Below are 25,331 nucleotides of genomic sequence, written 5' to 3' on the forward strand. Positions count from 1 at the left end.
ATCTGTTGAAGGACCTGAGTGTGGGCACCACGGTCGACGAAGAGGCTTTCTCTGAGCTTCGTCGAACCACGGATCGGTCTCTCTGCACGACCAAGCAGATGGCCCACACTATTGGCCGGTCTATGTCTGCTTTAGTCAGCACGTAGAGACACTTATGGCTTAACCTATCGGGCATCAGAGACAAGGACAAAAACGTTCCTTCCCGATGCCCCAGTTTCGCCTTCTGGTTTATTTGGTGATGCTATGAATATAGTTATCACCAGGTTCCATGAGGCAAAGAGTCAGGGGGAGGGGCCGTCAGCCTCCCAGCCTTCTAGATGGAAGGCTCACAAACAAAGCGTGGCGAATCGTGCTCCCCCTCGTAAAGACTGGGGTCCAGTTCATCGCCCTCAGCAGCCCCCAAAGAAAGACCTCAGGGCGGTTATTTCTAATAGGAAAAAACCCTGACGGTTTTTCACCCAGCCTTGTGGGGGTAGCCCCCCTCGGGACGTGGCGCGTGTATCATCCACTTTGGCCCTCCCGGTACCTCCACGAAACCTCTCCATTCCTGCCGCCTCTGGTGTTTCGGGAGTTAGAGGCTTCCAAAGAAAAGTTGGGTGTACTATTGTTTCCTGCCTTAGTCCAGGACGCGGAACACTCAACATCCCCTCAACAGGAAGTGTCATAATTAATACCCATCTCAGCATGGAAACTTCTGCCAGGTATTTCTATGTGGGTCCTAAGAACAGTAGAAAATGGATACAGAATTCAATTCGCTCGCCACCCTCCGTGTTTCAACGGCGTGGTCCCCACTACCATAAAACCGGAGCAGGCATGTCTACTGTGGAAAGAACTGCAAAATCTCTTGGTCAAAGGGGCCATAGAATGTGTTCCCCTTCCAGAGAAAGAGTCAGGTTTTTACAGCAAATACTTCCTGGTCCCCAAGAAAGGTGGGGGGTTGCGTCCGATCTTAGATCTTCGAGGCTTGAATCGCTCAGTCAGGGTGTTTAATTTCAAGATGCTAACTATCAAGACGGTCGTGTCACAAATCCAACATCACGATTGGCTGGTCACGATCGATCTCATGTATGCATATCCTGCCATAGCACAGGAAGTTCCTGAGGTTCGCTTTCGGGGGCAAAGCCTTCCAGTATCGGGTTCTTCCATTCGGCCTAGCCCTATCATCCCGCACATTCACGAAATGCTTGGATGCAACACTGGCTCCTTTGTGTCTCCGGGGCATCCACATTCTGAATTAAATAGACAACTGGCTGATACTAGCACAGTCTCAAGAACTGGTAGTTCAGCACAGGGATATTGTCTTAGCTCTTCTGGTTTCTCTGGGTCTGAGACTCAATGTCAAAAAGAGAGTTCTCTCTCCCACTCTGGAAATTACCTATCTGGGGGTTATATGGAATTCGATCACGATGCGGGCACAATTGTCTCCTGCTCGAATCATGTCCATTCAGAACACCCTGAGCAAAGTCAAGCTAGGTCAAGGTTGCACTGTTTGTCAGTATGAACGAATACTAGGTCTCATGGCGTCTGTGTCCACGGTGATCCATTTGGCCTTCTCCACATGAGACCATTTCAGCTGTGGCTAAAGGGGATTTCATCCAAGGGCCAGTCCCCTAAGGCAAATAAGGGTCATGCGCCGCGCGCTTCGTTCCCTTTCTATGTGGTTTAGACCCCGGTTTCTTACCTTGGGTCCCACTCTAGGTGCGTCTTGTCGTCGCAGGTTGCTAACGACAGACGCCTCCCTGACGGGCTGGGTAGTGGCCGTAAGTGGTCTTCCAGCTCAAGGGGAATGGGAGGGTCGTCAGCTCGGTTGTAACATTAACTCGATCTTTTTTTTTGCATTGTGTTTGTTTTATATGTCTGGTGTTGCAGTGGTTGTATTCGTGAGCCCAAAACAAATTTCCCAGTGGGACAATAAAGTATACCTACCTACCTACCTAACTGTCTCGAGTTGATGGCTGTATTTCTGGCCCTGAAATACTTCCTCCAGAGGCTGCCATGTCTTGCTGTGGGTGTATAACACAGTGGTAGTCTCTTACATAAACCATCAAGGAGGTCTACGTTCACGCCAGCTCAACAGACTGGCAGGGCAGATTCTCCTTTGGGCCCAGGGCAAGCTCCTGTTAATCAGAGCATCTTATATCTTTGGATGCCTGAATGGGAGCAGATTTACTGTCCAGACAGAAAATACCGACGGGGGAGTGGAAACTCCACCTCGAGGTAGTGAACAAATCTGGTTGAGATTTTACACGAGCAGAAGTGGACCTCTTCGCTTCCTAACAGACAGTGCAATGTCCCCTCTACTTCTCTCTGAGTAATCCATCCCCCCATGGGGTCTGGACGCAATGGGACATACATGGCACAGAATGCACCTGTATGATTTCCCCCCGGTCTCTCTGCTCCCGGGAGTCTTGGCCAGAGTTCGCCAGCAAGGGTCTTGCCTCTTACTGATAGTGCCGCGCTGGCCGAACAGGGTATGGTTCTTGGAGATAAGGTCTCTCGTCGACGGCTCGCCTTGGGCGATTCCGGACAGGAGGGACCTTCTGTCTCAGGCACAGGGGACAATATTTCATCCCCGGCCCGAATTGTGGAACCTTCATGTATGGCCCTGAGGGGTACCAACTGAGGGACACAGGGCTTTCTCCTGAGGTTATCAAGACCATTTTAAGTGCTAAGGCTCCCTCTACTTGGAACAAATCTCAGTGAGATTTTACAGGGCAGAAGTGGACCTCTTCGCCTCAACAAACAGCGCAATGTCTCCCATAACTCTCTCTGAGTTAACACCCCCCCGGCACATACATGGCACAGAATGCGCCTGTATGCGTTTCCCTCTACTAGAGGTTACGCCAATAAATGGGGTGTCTTTGAAAGATGGTGCAGTGCACGTAATGCAGATCCAGTTAACTGCCAGATTGCTTCAGTTCTGGACTTTCTGCAGAAAAGACTGTCAGCAGGCATATGCCCCGCTACTCTCAGGGTCTATGTGGCTGCCATTTCGGCTTGCCACGCCTTGATGGACAGGGTGCCCTTTGGGAGGCATCCTTTACTCGCTCGCTTCATTCGTGGAGCCATGCGACTGTGGCCTCCTGCTAGGAACAGGACCTCTTCATGGGACTTAGCAACAGTCCTTGTGGGTCTGATTGAGACCCCCTTCGAACCTCTAGAGTCAGCGTCTGGCGGACTTCTGACTCTCAAGATGGTTTCTTATGGCGATTACCTCTCTAAAGAGAATTGGGACCAACAGGCTCTGTCTGTTTTGCCAGCCCATTTAGAGTTTGCTCCTGGAATGACCAAAAGCAATTTTGCACCCTCACCCTGACTACCTGCCTAAGGTACCTTTCTCGGCCTTACATCCGGTCACTTTCGAAACCTTCTACTCCCCGCCGTTTGCAACGCCGGAGCAGGAAGGACTTCACAGACTTTGTCCAGTCTGTGCCTTTCAGACATATGTCCACCGCACTAGCCAGTGGCATATGTCAGGGCAACAATTCTTTGCCATGGGGGCCGCTACAGGGGCGCGGCCGCCACCAATCAGACTATGTTGCATTGGGTGAGGGACGCTACTGCCCTGGCCTACGAGGCGTGCAGTTAAGCTTCGCCAGTAGGTATCAGGGCTCACTCTACCAGAGGGCTCGCCTCCTCTAAAGCCTTGGCTAGAGGTCTCCCTCTGCAGCATGTTTGTGATGCGGCAGGTTGGTCCTCTCCGCACACATTCATCAGTATTATAATTTGGATGTTCCTGCCACTCCAGGCTCTTATGTCCTTGAGTCGACATCTCAAACTCATGTCTGGGACCTCTCACGCTCTTGTGAGCACACTACACAACCGTAGGGGGTCCGGGCAGCCTCAGTGCGGCGGCGTGGGTATTCTCGTTCCCAAAGCTCTCAGCACAGCATCAGAAGTGTAGCTTTTTGTAAAGGAAATGTCTTGGGTTACTTAAGTGTAACCCTTGTTCCCTGAAAAAAGCGGAATGAGATGCTGCGCTTTATTGCCGCACTGGGTTGCCCCAGGACTGCTCTTCAGACAAAATACCTGACGACGCGCCGGTGACACGTCTATTTATAGCCCTGCTGCAGATGCATCCAATGATTACACCGGCAGAGGCTATAAATTCCGGTCAATGTCCATTGACGTGTTGCACACATATTCACAGCTGCTCACACCTAAAGGGTGTTCCCAAAGCACTCTCAGCGCAGCATCTCATTCCGCTTTGTTCAGGGAACAAGGGTTACACTTAAGTAACCCGAGACGTTTTACAATGCATGTCAAATCATTTGAAAATAACATTAATTCTGTACAGTAACTCTATAAATCTCAGATCTTGTCTACAACTAGAAGTGAGTGTTATAGTGTGATGTGACAAAGCAACACTTGCTTATAGAAAGCTTTTTGGTTATAATGAGAGCATTTTAATTTGACCAATTGTCACACATTATACATACATTTCTGCATATACATGGTGAAATTATTTATTTTTCACATATCCCAGCTAAGCTGGGGTCAGAGTGCAGGGTCAGCCATGATACAGCGCCCCTGGAGCAGATAGGTTCAAGGGCCTTGCTCAAGGGCCCAACAGTGGTGTCTTGGTGGTGTTGGGGCTTGAACCCACGACCTTCTGATCAGTAACCCAGAGCCTTAACCGCTGAGCCACCACTGCCCACATTTAGGTTTTTATTACTTTTCTAGCAATTTTAACACGTTGTCAGGGGGTTTGTTTATATTATTTTATCAGAGCATATTCGTCACAGCGATTATAGTTAAATAACACTGGCATTGTGCTTTGCTTTGAGAAAACATGCTGTTTGTGTAATGTGTTTGGCGAGTCAAACATAACCCAATCCCAGTGAGCTGCTTACAATGATTAGACCTCTGGAATGCAGGTGCCGAGCTTACAAACTCCCCTCTAGACTATGTGTTGCCAAGTCCTTTCTTTATGATTTAATGCACTGTTTTCACCTGTGCACAGGCAGAGGAAATAAAAATGCTTCTGATTTGTATGCTCTTGTGAAACATAAGTCTAGGAACCATGCAGTCCAAATCCCTGATTATGCAAGAAACAAGCGAATCTAAACATATAGGCATCTTCCTTTGGAATAATGGTCTGTGTTATTTATGGGGATGGTGAGGACCATCACTTTTTTCCCCAAAGCCGGATTTGTCCCCACTGCTTTATAACATAGCTTGCAGCAGGGGTGTATCTTATACAGAGGTAACATCTCTAACATCTTGGTTTTCCAAGTGTCTTTCCCACTATTTTCTTCCATAGGAATTTCATAAAAATATCTCTTAGCCATGAACTAAACCATCAAGCTTCAAGGTGAAAAACAAATTTGCCTTAAAACAAAAAGGTATATGAATATCAAAACCAAGACTGTGAATTAAAAACAAAACAAAAACAAGGCTGTGTATTTAATGTCTTTAATGAAAGACTGAACTACGATCCCATGAAGCTTTGCAAATGCTGAAACTTGATTGATTTAAATTCGTTGATTATATGTAGAGATAGAAACAATTTATTTGAAGTTTATTGCAAAAAATTTAGAAATATACAAATATATATGAAATTTGAGAGTGTATGGAGAAGTGGGCAGCCACCGCAGAGCTCTTTTGGCGCACTTTGTTGGCTGTGATTCTCTACATTTTAGTGGATCTTTCTCTGCTGGAGCATAAATTTCACTATTAAACATGAGACTTCCAGAGCCCAACTGTCAAAATAATAATTTATAGGGCGGAATAGAACCAGAATGTAATCAAAGTAAAAACAATTTCACTAGACCAATGGGTCACACTTAACATTAATTTGCTGATTCATGCATTTATCCACTACCCTACACAATCCCAGGACAGACATATGCAGAGATGAAGTCAAATGAAGTGTCACAAGTTCATTTGAGCACTAAATTGATGGTTACCTTAAAACAGTGTAATTTTATGTTGGGAAATAGCAAATCAATGTGCTTTTCAAATTTATTTTAAAAGGAATAGCTCACTTAAAGTAGAAAATTCTGTCATCAGTTCTAATAATAATTTTATTCTTTATATCTCACATTTTAAATGGAAATTATCAGTTGGACCCATTTCATATTTTCAGCTTTGGAAAGAGGAAGTAAATTATTGCGGGCTAAACTTCAATAGAGGTGAATGAGAGACCACTGTGAATATTATTTTGCTTATCCATTTGCTTCAACAGCAAAAGAAGAAAAAAATTATATATTTCCATGACTTTCCACAAGAGGAAAAAATAGAGAGCGGTGGATATTGATAGTCTGAAGAGATGCTAAATATACAAGCAGATGTATTAAAAACCCCATCACAGCTGTGGTAACTATTTATTATTTATTATTATTTCAGGGTAATATAAAACACAAACAAGTTATGAATGTGCACTAAATAATTGTTTTTTTTTAATTGTTTAAAAAGTTTGCTAGATTTCCACTGCTAAATAAGGAGGACACGTGCCATTACAGGATCCTATACAACAGATCTCACATTTGGATCAATACATCACATAAACAGCAAAATATCATGTTTAATTATTTGTGCATAATTAATAAACCTCAGCCAACCATCCCTACAACGTGATGCATGTCAGTCTCACCTCATTGGCATTGGTTTCCTCTGTATTCTGTAGGCCTTTGAACAAAAGTAGTGGGTACTGGAAACTGAGAAAGGCCAGGCAGGCAATCTGAGGTAGACTGCTGAACAGGGCATAGTACTTATAGATCTGTAGAAAGAAAGAGCAGGAAAAAATCTGTCAAAACGCATTAAATGTCTGCAATCATTTGTCTGAGGATTCCTGAATTTCACACAACAGCAAAGCTGTCGTGAATTTTCCTTGATAAATTATATTACAAACCCAACAAGACTTCCTTCATTTAATTCCTTCATAAATATATATTATATATTATATATATATATATATATATATATATATATATATATATATATATATATATATGAATGACTTTCAGCAACAACCTATCCAGCCAGCCAGTTTGGTCCATTTATTCTCTTGTTAGTGTGCAAAATCCAAGCAGTACATTTACATTTATGCATTTGGCAGACACTTTTATCCAAAGCAACTTACAGTCCAATTATTACAGGGACAACCTGGAGTTAAGTGCCTTGCTCAAGGACACAATGGTGGCAGCCATGGGGTTAGAACCTGTGACCTTCTGATTAACAGCCCTGTGCTTTAACCACTACGCCACCACCACTCCAGTAGGCAGCACAAAAAACTTTAAACTATGATGATGGTTCAAGGTGGCATGTTACATTTTTTTGACATTACAATATTGTCTTGTGTCCCAGCTTAATATGTAGAGACAACAAAAAGTATGCTGTTCGTAGGTTGATTGTGCCAAAAAGCAACTTCGTTTAATGTATCTACATTTTACACAACATGCAAGTTCCTATAACTACATTTTTGCAAAATTTGTTTTAAGTGCCATATTCTACATTTTGCTGCACTTTCTTGGTGAAATTAACACTAGAGGTGCTACAACTGTGTGTATTATTAACACAAATCATGAATACAATGGATGATTATGACTTTACAAACTCTTATTTTTGGCTGCTATTTTATGATATTGAAATACTTTAACGCATCATTTAAAAAATACAAAATGCATAATTTTAATATTTTTCAAATGAAACATTAAGACTTAGGTTTTGGGGTAGGGTTAGGTTTAGTTTCTTCCTAATGTATATAAAGAACTCTTTCCCTGCCATACTACGTTTTGGAAATTCACAAACAGGACAACACATCAACATTGGCCAATGGTGTGAGTTTGAGGCGGGAATGTCTATTTGTCGACCAATGTTTGAAAACACTAATTTTTGGGGCCTAGGTAGCTAAGTATTGACGCTGAATACCACCCCTGTAGTCGTGAGTTCACCAGGGCATGTGGAGTGACTCTAGCCAGGTCTCCTGAGCAACCAAATTGGCCTGGTTGCTAGGGAGGGTAGAGTCACATAGGGTAACCTCCTCATGGTCGTGATTAGTGATTAGACTCAATGGGGCGCATGGTAATTTGTGCGTGGATTGCTGAGAGTAGCATGTGCCTCCACATGCTGAGAGTCTCAGTGGTGTCATGCACAGTGAGCCACGTGATAAGATGCTTGGATTGACGGTCTCAGAAGCTGAGGCAACTGGGACTTGTTCTCCACCACTCAGATTGAGGTGAGTAACTGCACCACCATGAGGACCTACTAAGTAGTGGGAATTGGGCATTCCAAATTGGGAGAAAAGGGGATAAAAAAATAAATAAATAAAAAAACAATTCCTTTTCTAAATTACACACTTCAGATTTAAACTTAATTCCTCTCTTTTTAAAACTTACAGACACAGAAATGATAAATCGGAGCTCCATGGTGAAATACAAACGAAGCAGAACTAATTATTTTGAGGCTTAGCCATTCATTTAGGAGACAATAAGATAGGAACAAAACTGAGGATTGATGGGAAAATGTTAATGCAGTTAAGCTGCAGCAAAAGTAGACGTCTTAATCAAAACACAATGGGAAAGTAACAGAAGGCCGCACTGCTATCACGTAAATCAAGTTGACTGTACTAATACATAAAAACCCAACCTTTATTGTCACAGGTGTATCCATGATAACTCTTACTTGTGGTGTTTTGGGACAGTCCGCCTTCTGCCAGACCAGAACTCCAAAGTGCGTCCAAGAGAGCAGGCTGCCCAGGACATAACCAACTTTGTTATGTAGTGTACCACAAGCCAGGAGAGGGTAGTACAAAGCGGGGTAGTACAACAGAGCTAAGATCAGCCATAACTCTAAAGTAACAAATAACAAAACAATATATTCAAACGAAACAACATTTTACTTCCATACTATCAATTTGGCTTACTGAATAGGTAAATACAATGCAACCATGATGAAAACAAATGATTTGATTAGTATGACAACAGAATGCATAGAAACCACAAGGTTGCAGGTTTCTAACCCTACAAGTGGTGAGCCATGAATCACGATTGTAGTCTTGAGCTAGACATTTAAATGAATAGTTCACCAAAACATGTAATATCTGTTAACTCAACTTCATGTTGTTCTAAACTTGTATGACTTTCTTTCTTCCACTGTAGCTTTTCCTCATATTCAAACTTGGTGAGTCGTGTTTGCCTACAAAGCACATACGAACCAATCGTGATCATGTATGACAGATTAAATTTTTGGTGAACTATTCATTCATTAATTTAACTGCAGGATTCTCTATATAGTCCCGTCCACATTAATAGACTTACGTGCTAAAGGACCACATAGTTACATAATGCAAATACAGCCTTGTCTACCCTATTGAGGTCCTGTTTTCCGATGAAACAAACTTTGCAGATGACAATCCAATTACAAAACACAACTAAGAAGGTCTAACAGTTCAGAGAAAAAAAATAAATCAGGTATTCATCCTCATTCATCATTTTTCATCATCTTGTGTGAATTGAGCCTGCTTTGGATTGGTGCCATCGTGTGAATAGGGAGTGTTCATTTGATAGCAGCAATGTTGAGATAAAAACATTTCCCAAACACTTTGGTGGCCTGAGATCTTACTTAGAGATTTTGACATTGAATTACATTAATAAAGAATCTGTTTATAAGAGTCTATCACAATTACCACATGACAAGTGCCAGTGGAATTTGTTTCCATGGAATGTAGACATAAAACCGTGCCGTGAATTTAAAGGGACAATACCCTTGGTTCAAGTGCCATTTTAAAGGGAAATAAACGATAGCTTGTGGCATGCTCTTTGAGGGGATCAAACTGGCACCCTTCCGGTTTCCAGCCCTGAGCCTTAACCACTACAACACAGAATGAAATAAAAGATGCACTATAGAATGGATTTCACCACACCATCAGTCAAGAAATTTAGTCTTCATACCTTTGTTCACAACATCTTTAGTGAATGGGAGCGGTTGGTGACTGAGGGCAATTCCGACCAGCCTGCAGAAGAGAACTCCATACACTGCGACTGCAAGGCCTTTGTGTTGTGTGTGGTCCAGAAAGTTTACTGGGCTGAGGAGGAAATAAACAGAAGATTAGTAAGTACAAAAATCCAATACTGCGAGAAAAAGAAATAAAAAAGAAAAAGCTAAACTGCATTGGTGAAATTACTTAAAGGTGCCATATTTTGAAGTATAACATTTTCAAGCATTCCACTTTTTAAACATTAAAGTTATTATTATTTTCCCTTAAGTCCACTTATAATGTTGGTCAAGGAGTAAGTAAGGGATAATGTACAATCAGCAAAATAAACCCCTTTGTTATCATGATATAGTTTATTTTAGAGGTTGAAGTTATGCATATCCCTAAATGAAGACAGGCACTTTTGAAGTGCAGTTCTTGAAGTGGCAGAATTTGAAGTGTATTCCTTGTCACAGGCACGGAAGATGAACATTTCATGTAGCTCAACTGGTAGAGCATAACACTAGCAACAATATCATGGGATTGATTCCCAAAAAACACACATGCTGATACAAAGTATACCTAAAATGCATTGCAAGTTGCTTTGGATAACATGCCACATGCAAATGTACAGTATTGTGTGTGAATAGACATACAGTACATCAGACTCACCTGAGTAAACCTGTAAGTCCTCTCTGATTGTTGCCCAACTTCTGTCGTCTGGCCAGGACAGCAAGTACCAGCATGACCACCAGCTTCAGATATATACATATAAACAAGACATTCTGTTAGTTTTTATCATACAACCACCCTGACTTCTTAGAATGACCCAAGACATCCCTATTGCAGCTGTGATGCCCAACCCTGACCATATCAACCTCCTCTTCATTACAGCTTCTTGGCTGAAATAAACCCACAGACCCACATCAAACAAGGGCAGACCTCATTTCCAGGGATGCTGCCCATTTTTTCTAATGGGATTCCCCAATGAGACACATTCATAGGACAGAGGTTATAGATCAATGACCTGCACTGACCTGTAACAATTTTAGGAAACGTTGTGGCCTAAGGTGACATTTGAGTTCATCACCACATGGGTCCATCACAGTCAACTACCACACGGTTGTTTTAATAAATATCAAAGGAAGGAAAGGGACAGGAAACAAGAAACTCAGCGGGAAGTCTGGCAGTTACAAGATGAGTGACAACAAATGCTTGCAAGAGCAAGACATTTTTTATTTGCACAAAAGTACTGGTAATACCATGGTAAAGGGACCATATCAGGGTCTCTATGATCGTACCCTTGAGTCTCTATATTCTGGAACCCAGATATGGCTTGAGTCCCTCCAATGCAAGTCTATAGGACTTTTTCAAAAAATGTTTATCTGTCTGACAAAAATTCTGATTACTCAAATCATGTGACTTGTTGTTTATACAATACAATTTAATAAATGGCAAATGAGATGTACGCAGAGTTGCGAACATGAAATGAACACTAACTTTACTAAATATGTATTCAAAATTCACAAAAGAATTGAAAAAATAAATAGTTTGTAATTCATTGAAGACTGTTGGTAAATTTTAGAATGGACACAAGGGGAAATTTATCAGCCCAAACTGAAACTGAAATCTCATAACGGCCAAATATCTGACAATTAATCAGCCTCATCAATATATCAGTCAATCACTGCTTTGATATAAACAATGGTACTGTAACACCATTATTCTCATAATGGCCAAATAATCTGTCTCACAGATATACTGTATTGGTAGGGCTGCTCGATTATGGCAAAAATCATAATCACGGTTATTATGGTTAATATTGAGATCACAATTATTGAACACGATTACTCATTGACTTGAAAACATGAGCTCAGGTAGCTCAGGTGGTAGAGTGGGTCGGCTGCTAATCGCAGGATTGGCGGTTTGATTCCTGTCCCACACGACTCCACACACCGAAGTGTCCTTAGGCAAGACACTGAACCCCAAGTTGGTCCCAATGGCAGGCTAGTACCTTGCATGGTGTATGAATGTGTGTGTGAATGGGTGATTGGGACACAGTGTATAGCGCTTTGGTAACCTCTAAGGTTAAAAAAAAGTGCTATATAAGTGCAGACCATTTACCATGGTAGTCAAATATAGGAAAGCATCCATCAAAAACAAGTGCACTCACACTTCTATGGAATGAGATCTAATTTTTCATCATGTTATTACAGCAAGATCTACCATAAATAAAGTATATACATTATCACAATACCAAAATGTCAGTAGTTGGTAGTGAAATTTGACTATTCTCAATACCAGCTTTAATATCACAACAAATAATAACACCAACTAATTTGTTAATTATGGAAGAATGGTTTCAAGTTCTTAATTATTCAAGACTGTAAACAGTCACCACCCTGGAGTTCGCTAGTTCACTAGTTCGAATCCCAGGGCATGCTGAATGACTCCAGCCAGGTCTACTAAGCAACCAAATTGGCCCGGTTGCTAGAGAGGGTAGAGTCACATAGGGAAACCTCCTCGTGGTCGCTATAATGTGGTTCGTTCTCGGTGGGGCGTGTGCCGAGTTGAGCGTGGATGGCGTGAAGCTTCCACACGCGCTATGTCTCCGTGGCAACGCGCTCAACAAGCCACGTGATAGGATGTGCGGGCTGACAGTCTCAGATGCAGAGGCAGCTGGGATTCGTCCTCTGCCACCCGGATTGAGGCAAGTCACTACGCCACCACAAGGATTTAGAGCACATTGGGAATTCCATATGATTAAAATACATTTATACTTTTTAAAGCTACTAAAGTTACTCAGTCAAGAGCAGTGAGAGTTTTCTCGTTTTTTTGTTCTGGTTGTTATTATAATGGCACACTAGAAGTTATGAAATGATGTGCACTAGATTACTTTCAACAGCAGAATAAGAATATTAACTTTCTAATAAGTGACACAGGCCTAGGCTATCACAAATATAGCCGGTTCATTTTTTATTATTGATGTTTTAATCAGTTTGATTGTCCGGTCAGGCAAGAAAAATTCTTTCACTTGCCCCTTCAAAAATCCACTTGTCCAGGACAAGCATTAACGTCGAGCTCCGATTAAATTTTGTATTCAACATTCTCAGATAACAATTTTTTCTTCTGCAGTATAGCTACTAAAGTAAAGGTTTGTTGTTTTAAAAGGAGTTTGATATTATTTTGGAAAACAAGCTATAGAAGAATAATCAAAAACGTATTTTGTTCCACTGGGCTAGGACCTTCGATCCATCTTTAACTCACAAAAAACAAACTTTCTCTTCTTAACAAGCTGTGCAAAAATTTTCTTCATGATAAGATACAAACAGTGAACGTGACACATATTTTATGATTCACTACGTTGCAAGCAATCATGTTACATTCTGACTGCAGCAAACATGCGCGAGTGATGAGTGTCCCCGCACCAGAGTGTGCATCGGCTGGGAGAAGATTACATTTCTTCACTGATCACTTCACACAACTCATAGACGCAGTGCTGACTGCACAGAGAAATGCCAGTTTCAGAGTTTATTTTCATAAACCGCTTCCTTATTATTTGAACTTCAATAAAGGATGCTTTAAAGATATAATGACAGGGTTATTCATTGCTAAACGTAATGCTGCACAATAAACGTTTTATCTCGATAATCTTGTTTTCATAATTGTTGGAAGCCAAAATCGTAATAGAAAATAAAATTGTATTAATCGCCCAGCCCTATGTATTGATTTATAGCTACTTTGATATATACCATGGTGAGGTAATCACAAATAATCTCATAATGGCAAAATATCGGTTGATTAATTGACCTGGCCGATATTTCTATTTTGATATTGTACTGTATCATCACCAATCTTATCATGACAAAATATTGACTGATTAATCTGCCTGGTCTATCACTACTTTTTTTTTACTAATTCATGTAACATGTTATTTACATAGTAGTCCAAGGTAGCATACAATGGTATTACCACTATATATGCCCAAAATCCATCACATTGCCAAGGTTTTGCACATTTTGGAACATTTTGTAAGTGCTGAGAGAGAAACAGAACAGATAAGAGATAGAAGACAGAATACTACTCAACTACAAAACACTAAAGATTGAACTCACAGATATGGCAGCAATGCATATATTAAAGAGGCCTTCATCAGCTGTGGGGTCACATGGTGGGATAACTCTGAAAATTTCACAAACAAAGTATTTGTCATAAGCTGGTGAGATCAGGCCGATTACTCAGCCTGCACACGCTCCCTTTCTCCCCTTCTTTCCCAGGCAACAGACCATTACTAAAAAGAGCACTTTTGCCATTGAACCACCTCAAGTGCAGATTATTCATTTAAACTGATTGCTGTAGGTAATGTGACTGATGTAAAATACCAGTACAAGTCCCTGCTAGAGCTACTAAGCAAACTGGATTGCTGGAATGGACTCCATATGGCAAAAAATAGATTTTGTCAATGCCGACTGCGGAAGATGGTGCGAGAGAGAGAGATGTCCGTCATGTGTGTGTTTGTGTCTTTTGTTTAAGTTTATCATTAAAATATTATTTATATTGCCAAGCCGGTCCTCGACTACTCCTTTCCATTGAACTGCGTTACACTAATATGAAGACATTCAGAAGTCAATATGAAACTCTCATATAAAATGTAAAGGTCACGGTTTGGATTGGTTTGGTTTGACTAATAGAGGAAGTCTTGGCTGAAGTTAATGTATGACTCATTGAAATAACTCCAGCTTCACAGTTTGGTGCCTTGTTACCTAAAATAATCCACCCGAAAATTCTCTTGCTTATGTGAAAAGAATGAAAGATGAGATCAAAGTGATACAATCTCTGCATGAATCTCTGTGATGATGTCCATATCACTTTGAGCTGAAATATAATCAGATAGGTTTGCACACCTGTAGACCTGGAACCATACAATCCTCTGAGCAGTGCATTATGGGATGGCAACAGTCTATATGATGAGCAGCAATAAAGACAAAATGTGATGATTTTATCTAGCTGAAATCATGCAACTGCTTTTGTAATATGTAAACTCAGCAGACCAATAAATGCATCTATATAATAACTTATATAGAAATGATTGCATTAGATAATAAAATATCATATGTGGCTTTTATTTAAAAAAAAAAATATATATATATATATATAATGCAATTAAATTTGTACATTTTAAGTGTGATTTTGTATTATTATTATTGGGTATTTCTTTTTTGCATATTGAATTAAAACAAACTTTTGATTGAATTTCAAGTTATCCCCTGGAAACATCCATGAAATACAAGTGAAAGAGTACTTACTCGACTGGAACTTTGGTTGGCACTGCATTTTCATTCCAATCAGAATATTCGTAGTAGTCTTTCCCAATTTCAGCACTCATGGTGCCAGCCTACAGATGAATCGAAAGTATCAGTGAGCTCCAAAACTCAGAAAACACCTGAATGCAGACTTTTGTACTTCTGTAGGACACAAAACGAGCAATTCTGGATTGGGGAAAAAGCTTTCCTCCAACAGTTTGGTTGCAAGACTGCTGGTTACTTATCAGCCCCTTAAGTGTCTCCTGCTCTCCTTTAGTCCTCCTCTACCACTGTGAGAGCTGAGAGGAGCAATGTGACAGGTCCTTTTCTGTAGCATGCCAACCCAAAACTTCAGCTTGGATCTCCTTTTCAGAAGGGGGATTACCACCACACTGGAAACCAGGAGAGAGAGAGAGAAAGCGGGGGGGTGTGAAAGCAAACCAGAGAGTAGGCAGCTGGCCGGTCTCTCCAGTCACCTGTAGTTTGGAGAAATTAGGAGGGCTCCCAATGGCAGTACTGTGGCTAAAATTAAGAGAAGGGAAAGAGAGCTGGACTTATAAAACTGGTTGGAATTGTGTGGGCTGGGATAACTGTGGTGGAATCAGAGTGCTTCCATATTCCACAGTGATAACAAGGAAATGCATATGAGCAATGTTTTGTTCCAGTTATCAGGCTGTGGAGAACCCTAATAGTGACTCAAAGTATGAGGTATAAGGAAGTTATTTCCATAAACCACACACACACACACACACACACACACACACACACACAGGTTTCGAAACAAGTCAGATGCAGTACAGATAACAGATAAAGGTAACACTTTTTATACTAACAAAGTCATGAAAGGTTAGTTTCATAACTGTGGCACTATCTTTCACAGATAAAACTATTAGAATAAGGTGTTTGGACCGACATTCTAACAATTGTTTCAAATATTTTCAACCTCTCAAAACACCTGTCAAGAAAACATCCTGGTTATATTTAACTCCAAATTAATCAAAATAAATAAATCAATAAAAAAGACATTTTCAGAACACTTAAAACCAATAGTTCACCCAAAAATGAAAAATTCTCCTATCATTTATTCACCCTCATGCCATCCCAGATGTGTATGACTTTCTTCTGCTGAACACAAATGAAGATTTTTATAAAAATATCTCTGTTCTGTAGGTCCATACAATGCAAGTGAATGGTGGCCAGAACTTTGAATTTTCAAAAAGCGGCATACAACTCCAGTGGTTTAAGCCATGTCTTCAGGAGTCATATGATAAGTGAGGGTTAGAAACGGATAAATATTGAATGCCTTTTTTACTATAATTGTTCCCCTTTAACCAGCCCCGACCAGTAGGTGGAGATATGCAAAAGCAAAAGAAGAATGTGGTAGCAAAAGTGTAGATTTACAGTAAAAAGGACTTAAAAATGTATATCAATATAATAATTATAATAATTTAAATAATTTTCTCAATTATAATTTGAGCAAAACAGGACCAGGATATGTTTTGGACAGGTTTTATGCGAATCACATCACACACACACACACACACACACACACACACACACACACACACACACACACACACACACACACACACACACACGGTTCTAGATACCAATTTCATTACCACAACATAAATATGCTAATATGACGATGTGTCATTGAAGCCTTTTAAAAAAAAAGTTACTTTTCAAATATAAATAATAAATTAAAATAAATCCATGTTTCGGCCCTGCGATGGACTGGCGACCTGTCCAGGGTGTCCCCCGCCTTTCGCCCAATGTTAGCTGGGATAGGCTCCAGCCCCCCGCGACCCTGTACACAGGATAAGCGGTTGACGATGGATGGATGGATGGATGGAAATCCATGCTTCCTTCAAGTATTTCTCAATCATGGATGCACTGCTTAAGTGTTTTTTAGTGCTCTTCTGAAATCTGTTTTATTCTTTTCCATATCCTGTTTTCGTTTTTGTTATTATTATTGTTTTCCTGAACTCCATGTTTTAGTTTAGTTTAATTTCATCATCAAAATTTTGTGTAATCAATTCATTATTAAATCTTTTAACAAGTGAAAATATAACTTTTCAACATTTCATCATTGCATTTTTTTTGCCAAACTTTTATTCAATGGCAGACTTGCTTGTGATATAATTCTTCATTATTATTATCATCATCATCATTACAGTATTACATTTTACTATACATTTGTAATATATTTCTGTCACAATTTCTTCAATTTCAGACAAATTCTTATTATGCCGTGTATTTGTTTCCTGAAGCTTCACTTTCTGGAAATACAGTTTGGGACACTTTTAAGTCATGTCTGAAATTTCATCTCTTTACACTGGCCTTTGAGTCTGAAAATGTAAATGTAGGACACAGTTTTGGAGAGTTTGTATTTTAGATTACTGGCGTTTGTGTATGTGGTCATTTTGAAATGTTATGTTTTAAATAGTATTACTGTGAAGCACTTTGGTCAACTCTGTTGTTTTAAATGCTTTATAATGTTGAGTTGAGATTAAAGCACAAATACTATGATTTAATTATATAAATATATATATTTGCATGTGCTGTATGGTTCACAGTAGATTAGTGCTCTGCTCTATATTGTGAAGGATTCTCAATAGGTATGAGCGGTCGGATGTATACAAAGTACGCAGCTCATCCACATTAAGATTACAGCCTTTAGCAGTTTAATAAATCACATTAGGTCATGTCACAGTTTATATTTGATTAATGGTACATTTCAGTATAAAAGGAGTAACAGAGCACACGTTCGAAATGAGCATGTGTGTCGTGTGTCAGTCATATTGCACACTGGTACCGGATAGAGTCGGTACTTAGTCCTACCGGTACTGCAGAAACACTGGTATAGTATAATCTCTTTTATTTTAGTATCAACTTTGTTCTGAAGTAATGGTTCTTTTGATAACACATATGCATATATGATTATTTCATGTATATATGATATATTAATTCTTTCAGAATTTTTTCTCTCTATTTTGTTGGACTAAAATAAGTATCTTATTCCCACCCATAATTGTTACAGAAAGGTGAAGATTGAGAGTGGAGTTAGGTAGAATGGGGCTAAAAGTCAGGCTAGATTCCCAGTCCACATTTCATTTATTATTATATAATTTGATTTAGGAATTAACACACATTAACAACAACAACGTCATTTGAATAATCTTAAAAAAATAAAATAAAAAAAAAGCTGTGTTTTCAGAATAATTTTCTATTACTGGTGACAATTATGCTCCGCTACGAATATGATGTAATGTGTATTTCCCCACCTACTGCGTGACCACACCCCTTTATAGGTGTGTTATAACTTGGAGGGATTTGTTACCTCCTTCACAGCATTAGGACTGCATTGTTACTCTCATTATGCCGGTATTAGTCAAAGGAGGTTAAAAAAAAAAAGTTACAAAAATCCATCTCCAACACAGCTGAGAACTTGGGAAAGGGGTAAAAACTCATTCATCCTTTTGGAGAAACAGAAGAGGAGGATTGAACACTAAAGGTCGCTGAACAAAGAATGCTTTGAAGTGGCTTGATTACATCATGGAAATACGCCCAAACGTTTGTCTATATCTGGCTCAGAGAAGGTCAGTGGTTAGTTCCATGAAGGTTTCTAGCACCAAAGTTCCAAACAATCATTACTGCAATAAGCTACAAATCTATCATGGATGCAAGGTTATTATCGGAAACTAAAACGAAGACAAAGACTAAAACTAAATGTTATTTTTTGTATTTTTTTTCATAAACTGGAATAATAATAATAATAAAGAAAAAAAACATTTAATTTGAAAAACTGAAACTTAAAATGAATGGCACTGAAACTAACTCAGATAAAATAAAAATAATATTTAGTTTTTGTTGTGGTGTTTTTGAACCTTTAATCCAGTAATTACATTAACATGAAGATGTCACGAAACAGCAATTATAGACGGCCTGACCTCACTGCAGAAGCAATAGAGCGAGAATCACTTTCTACATCATGAGGAGTGGCAAAGCAGGTAGATAACAGTATTTTCATTAATTCCGTCTTATCCTGTCAATATGTAATTTGATTTAGATTTAATATGGAACCGGAAAAGAGTTTGGGTTGAAGATCAGCAGGACTAAGCATATGGGGACCCTATCCTACTTGGAAGCCACCTGCAATAGTATTATTTACAAATTGGACATTGGGGAGTCCAGCTATACAACCCACATTACACTAATACCTTTGTTCCCCATTCTCCAATATCCCTTAATATAAATACTGAAACTAAAATAAAAACTAAATATACTAAAAAACTACAATAAAACTAACAAAGAACTAACAAACAAAACGAAAACTAAACTGGAGTGAAAAGTTGAAAATGAAATAGAAATACAAACTAAAATTCAAAACTATTATAACTTTTGACTAGTTAAAACACTACTTGAAAATTCCAATTTGACTTTCCTATGTGTCTTTGTCTGTCGTGGGCAACAATGCACCCAAATCTTGCAGTTACAACTCAGTGCATTGGCGGGGATACATAATGTTGTTAAAGGAATAGTTCACTCAAAAAAGTGTGATTGTATCACTTCAGAAGACTTAGAATGTACTGTAGGTTTCAATGTGTGAGTGCAGAATTTTTACAAATCTAGATGTTGTTGTTTATGCATTGTGCACCACACTTTCCTCTTCGATTTCAAAGGATACGATGTGGCTATTCCACAGAAGATGATGACATGATACACCGTTCATTTGATACATGCTGTTCAGAAAAGAACACATTGCTGCACTATTTTTCTTTTCATAGACGTACAGAGTGAAATCCTGTAGATGGCGGACGCATGTAGAAACTTGCTCTAGGTAATATCCTTCCTATAGCTACATTCACACCATATTACATACTAGACTGGTGCTATTGAAACAAAGAATTACCCCCGAGAATTACACTGCAAACTTTGTCTATATTAAGGACTTCAATTGTGGGTGGCCACTAAAGCAGTGCTGTGTGCTAAGATGATCCGTTCTGGCACGGTTAAACCAAAATGGGATCCTGTCAGTGTCTCCTAAAGCTCATGTCAAGGAAGAATCTGATTAAATAGTCAGTACCACTGTGCACTCTGACCAAGACAGATGCTGCTTGTAATGACTTCATATCAACCATCACTCAATAACCTCATGGAGGACCTCCAGACATCATTTAAAGAGTTAACATTCACTATGTTGCTAACATTACTGTGCCATTGACTGCAAAGCTTTTAAAGAGGGATAAACAGGGTTAGGAGACTTTGATTGCTGTCGCTTGAGATGCAGTTGGAATCGATCAAAATAAAGTTAATGGGATATCAGTGGTGACAACTTAATATGGCTAGTGGTCGACCAACGTGTGTTTTTTAATGGCCAATGCCGATATCCAGAGAGCAGGGTGGCCGATGTGCCGATATATCACACAATTGAATATACTAAATAACAAACATAACATTGCAAAAAAAAAAATGTATAAACTCTTATTAGCACTATATTCACACAAACTTTAACTTTGTAAAATAGAACATAAAAAAATGATATTGTATTTTAAATGGTAGATTGCAGTTTCTTCTGATTTTGGTTTAGTCATAACATTTTTGTAATTTATTTGCTCATGAAGAAATTGGTAATATATTAGGAAGAAGAAAATATCAGTACACACAGTAGACCAGCAACCATGGATGGCATGTCCAAGTTAGCAAACACATTTACTCCAAAAATACTGAATCAAACCAATTGTACATACAGTGACAGTGAATAAGACATTTACTTATAGCACACGTGAAGTGCTTTTACTTTGAAGTTGCTCTCACGGGCTCTTGCAGTAATCGCTCAACAGTTTAAACAGCCTGGATCGCCTGCTTGGATTGTCACGGACTGACCATCAGAGGAACTTCTTATCCCAATCCTTACGTTTTCATTCTGGCTGATAGAATACGCACAGAGGAAGATATTATACGAGCGCTCGACGGGAACAAAATGCTGGATTTTCATGAGGTTCGTGAATTACATCTGTTTTTACGAGATTTCTGCATATTTGCTGTTGGTATAGTAGAAGTATGATATTTGCCTTTTTATCATTAGACAAGATCAGTTAAATGTCACAGGGAACTGTTGAGGAGAGAGAATGAAACAGGCGAGCACTTTAACATTATGAGCTTAAACGCGTCTGCCACGGCTCTGATATGTGGACCGTATAAATAAGACGGTGTTGCACACCAGTCTATTATTTTAGTAACACAATGGCACGTAACAACAAAAATAACTGTGACTGGTAGTTTATGTGTCTCAGTCGCTTCACATGCAAGCAGTCGATTTTCGGCACCCTCGAGAAAAAATAAATAAATCCGTTTATGCCAATAATTTAAAAGTCGGCCGATATATCGGCCTCTGCAATATCAGATTTACAAACATTCTAAATCTTAAATGTCTCAAAGACATCAGCTTAACGTCTTATTCACTCGTGGACAACTCTGTGCTTTTAAAAGAATCCGTCCAGTAAGGATTCAATGACAAAATACACAAATTTGTCGCCACCTACCGAGGTGCAGAACTAGTCACTGAACAAATCAGTGAACGAATATGAACAAATCGTTTAGTTGAACTGATTCAAAAGACTTGAGTCATTGGGGTGTATCAAAATCCTCATCACTAGCACAATCGAATCGTTCCTTTGAACAGATTAGTTTTAAGGACTCTGATAAATCAGTCCAGATTAGAAGTAATGTTGTGAAATAAAGCAACGTTGTCGACAAAATAGCAATTAATATTATCAAATATACAGTAATTAACTTCATTATTAAAATCTGAAGCACCATTAGTGATGCTCTTAAAATTGTAATGTAAAAAATGTAAACATCTTTTGACCATCTACATCTGTATTACCTATTATTGAAAATACAACAATTTTACAACAAAATGAAATGTAATATGCTGCGCGGGGAACTTCTGGGAACACTTTTAAGAGATTTGGTTGTGAATCGTCTGAACCGGTGTAATAAAATGAACCGTCTGAATCAGAGTTCCCAAAGCTTGTTGTAAAGTGTTTGGAAAACATTCCCGAATCAAAAATATGAGCAATAGTAAAAGTGGTCTTTGCTTTATCAGCTCAACTAACAACATCTTTATGAGACGTGTGGAAGGAGTGTTTTGTTAGACGCCCGTGTTTGAGGAGATAAAAGTTTGGTCAAGTGAGGCCAAGTTTGTTGTTCTAGTGTATGTTTATTAGCACTGTGGATTAATTAATAGCTAAATGTGATTAACCGAGCACTATTTCATGAATTAAGCTTTTTATTAGCGATATCTTTAAATAACGCACCTGAAATGCAGTTCATTTTGAAAGCAACTCACCGTTTCAAAACATCAGATGGAGACATGGGACACTTACACAAACTTACACCTGATATTTATAATGGATCATTCTCTGAGCTGAGCCATCACACTGCAGCTGAGTGCGAAATTACATTCTACCATACAACTCATACTATTTCTGTCACAGACACATATAGCAGAAGTAGTAAGAGTAGTATGGGTAGTATGCCATTATGCCATTTTAAACTCAGCTTGCATCTTTGGTCGTGTCGCCACAAACATTCAAACGAATCAATAATTTTTCATATATTAAAATGTAGGCTGTAAAAAAGAGCTGAAACCATCTGACCATCAAACACTTCAACTATAAATGACTCCTTACCTTGATTCCAAGTGATCCCTAAGTTCTCTCCCAACTTGAGACCCTATGCCGTGCAGAAATACCTTTTAAATTCACCAAGATTCTTCAGCAAAAGTTATGCATTTCCTTTCTAGGCATAACAGACTTAGGTTGCCTGTTTTACAGCTTCGCAAAAAACACAAGTTCAATGTTTTGAAAAGAAAGAGGTTTATCTGAGCACTGCATGCAGTCTTGGCAGACTTTGACCCTCTTTTGCAGGGACCACAGAATCTTGGTACTGAACTTAGTAAAGAAAAAAGACACAGGGAAAGTGCTGTTGTAAGATGGACACTTCTTGGCTGAAATTCAAAGCAGTGGCCTTTGATCACTGATACGAAACATCTAGAAGGTAAATTGATCCTGTAGATTGAAGTTTTGTCCTGAATTCAGAAAGTGTTGGATAGTTGGAGCAAGATGTTCTGTAAAGCAATGCAAACTACATAAACATTAGATGTATGCTGTAGTTTATACACATACCAATGCACTCATGCATTGCATATATAGGATACCATAGGATGAAGCTTTATAGTGCCTTTAATTGTCACGGGGAGCCAATAACCTTGCAACATCTGTTTACTCTTTAAAGCAAGGAGGAATAGCCTTGTGTCTGTAGCTATAGCAACAGAACAAATCTCCGATATGCTCTATATGCAGCCCAAACTAATTGCACTACTGTAATTTGACTGTTTTGTTTTTAAGTTTTTGTCATGGAATTGTCTTAATTTTATTTTGTCATAATGCAGAGAGAATGGATAAAGATTGAAGACAAGGTTCTGGATTTTGTTTATGAGGAAGAGAATGTGCAGTTTAATCAGGTAGGACGGTATCAGCTGGTATTGACAGTGGAGAATCCTTTACTAGCAGAGTCTGGTTCTAGAGTCCATCTGAGATTTGAAGATGGAGATGTTTTGGAGGAAAGTTCCATTTGCATAGATACCATAAAGCAGGCCAGTTTGAATGCAATTTATACTTTGAAACGCAACAAGTTTGTCTTCACCTTACCCAAAGGTAGGCTGGATTTTCAGAGCTCCAAGAGTCCATGAAACAACATTTTGAAGAACACATGAACTAAAACTCTTTTAATCCATATCTATTTGCTTTGAGACCATCAATATGCTAGTGTGCTCTTAACTTTCTTAACTTTCAGCAGATATACACAATGCAAATACAGTCTTTCTTTTCATGAAAAAAAAGTATTGATGAATCATCTTGATGCAGGGGTGTAATCAAATGCTCTCTAGAATGAGAAGGTCCATCCCCAAATACTACCTGCAACCAGCTACCAATAGCATGTAGCAAATCATTGTTTTGCAGGGCTTTGACAACTAAATGCTTTTTGCTATTCAAAGAAAGGACTAGCCCTTTTATACATCCTGCCCAACTTCCTGTTTCAATAGGAACAAATTCAATTCAGGAGCGCATACTCTGTTCTTTAAACCATTTCATGAGGTCAATATAAAATTGGGTGAATAATTTTGTATGTAGAAAATATTGTCCAAATATTTCACAGCAACAAGCAAAACATCTATACGCTAAAAACCCTAATAAGTTGACTCTACTCAATTTACTGAGTAAACATGTTTCCTCAATGGAATTGAGTAATGGTGTCTCCAAATCTTGTGGAATTAATTTCACTTAACTTGGTGTACATATAGAATAAAATTAACTATTTAAGTTAAGGTAAATAGATGCATGTAGACTTAACTCAGATTTGCTATTTAAATGTTGTTGTTTTAACTTAATAACTTTAATTGTAACGTCTAAAATTTGGGTCATACAATAGCTTAAATAATGAAGATTATAACTGATTCTAGGTTAACCATTAAATAAACGAATTTTCTACAAAATGCATATATGCCTGTACACCAGTTACACACGCACAAGGTGAATTTATATTTTAACAGATTTTATCAAGAATAACTGAGTATAAACGGGTTCCAACTTGACCAAAAAGAGAAAACAGATCACCCTAATGGTGACATCACACGAAACAACAATTTACAACAAAACAACATGAATAATACTACAAAATAGCTAAAATCTCTATGAATTCTTGATAACAACTATTAAATGCCCCCATAATTTCCGATTGCCCATGGAAACATAATTAAGTCAAGTGCAAGGCATTGTGGGTATTCCCCATAGTGAAAATTTTGTACTCAATCGTTTTTGTTAATAAAATATTAAATCTATGGTAAAAAAAAAATAAAACATTCAGGAACTTAGATCTTTGAGCTATGAGCCCAAAAGTTGACATTTCAATTAATGTTTAATTTAGACAACTTGATTTTTCCAGTAACCACAACAGTAGGGTTTTCAGTGTAGAATACATTTACATTTATGTACTTGGCAGACACTTTTATCCAAAGCGACTTACAGTGCACTTATTAAAGG

At 38.9% G+C, this 25,331-nt stretch overlaps 1 protein-coding gene across 1 annotated transcript in view; it reads right to left on the reverse strand.

Moving 5' to 3' along the window:
• The window catches only part of LOC127640610 (receptor for retinol uptake stra6-like), a 32,424-nt gene extending 16,733 nt beyond the window's left edge, over positions 1-15,691 (reverse strand). Inside the window, exons 1-6 of the mRNA XM_052123261.1 lie at positions 15,223-15,691; positions 14,032-14,098; positions 10,589-10,671; positions 9,894-10,027; positions 8,626-8,792; positions 6,596-6,721 (exon numbers count right to left, since the gene is read on the reverse strand). Coding sequence (XP_051979221.1) covers positions 6,596-6,721; positions 8,626-8,792; positions 9,894-10,027; positions 10,589-10,671; positions 14,032-14,098; positions 15,223-15,302 — 657 coding nt within the window. The 5' untranslated portion in view covers positions 15,303-15,691. The remainder of the gene's footprint in view (positions 1-6,595; positions 6,722-8,625; positions 8,793-9,893; positions 10,028-10,588; positions 10,672-14,031; positions 14,099-15,222) is intronic.
• Positions 15,692-25,331: the final 9,640 nt, after the last annotated feature.

The sequence above is a fragment of the Xyrauchen texanus genome, chromosome 49 (genome assembly GCF_025860055.1).
Source record: "Xyrauchen texanus isolate HMW12.3.18 chromosome 49, RBS_HiC_50CHRs, whole genome shotgun sequence".
Taxonomy (NCBI): Eukaryota; Metazoa; Chordata; class Actinopteri; order Cypriniformes; family Catostomidae; genus Xyrauchen; species Xyrauchen texanus.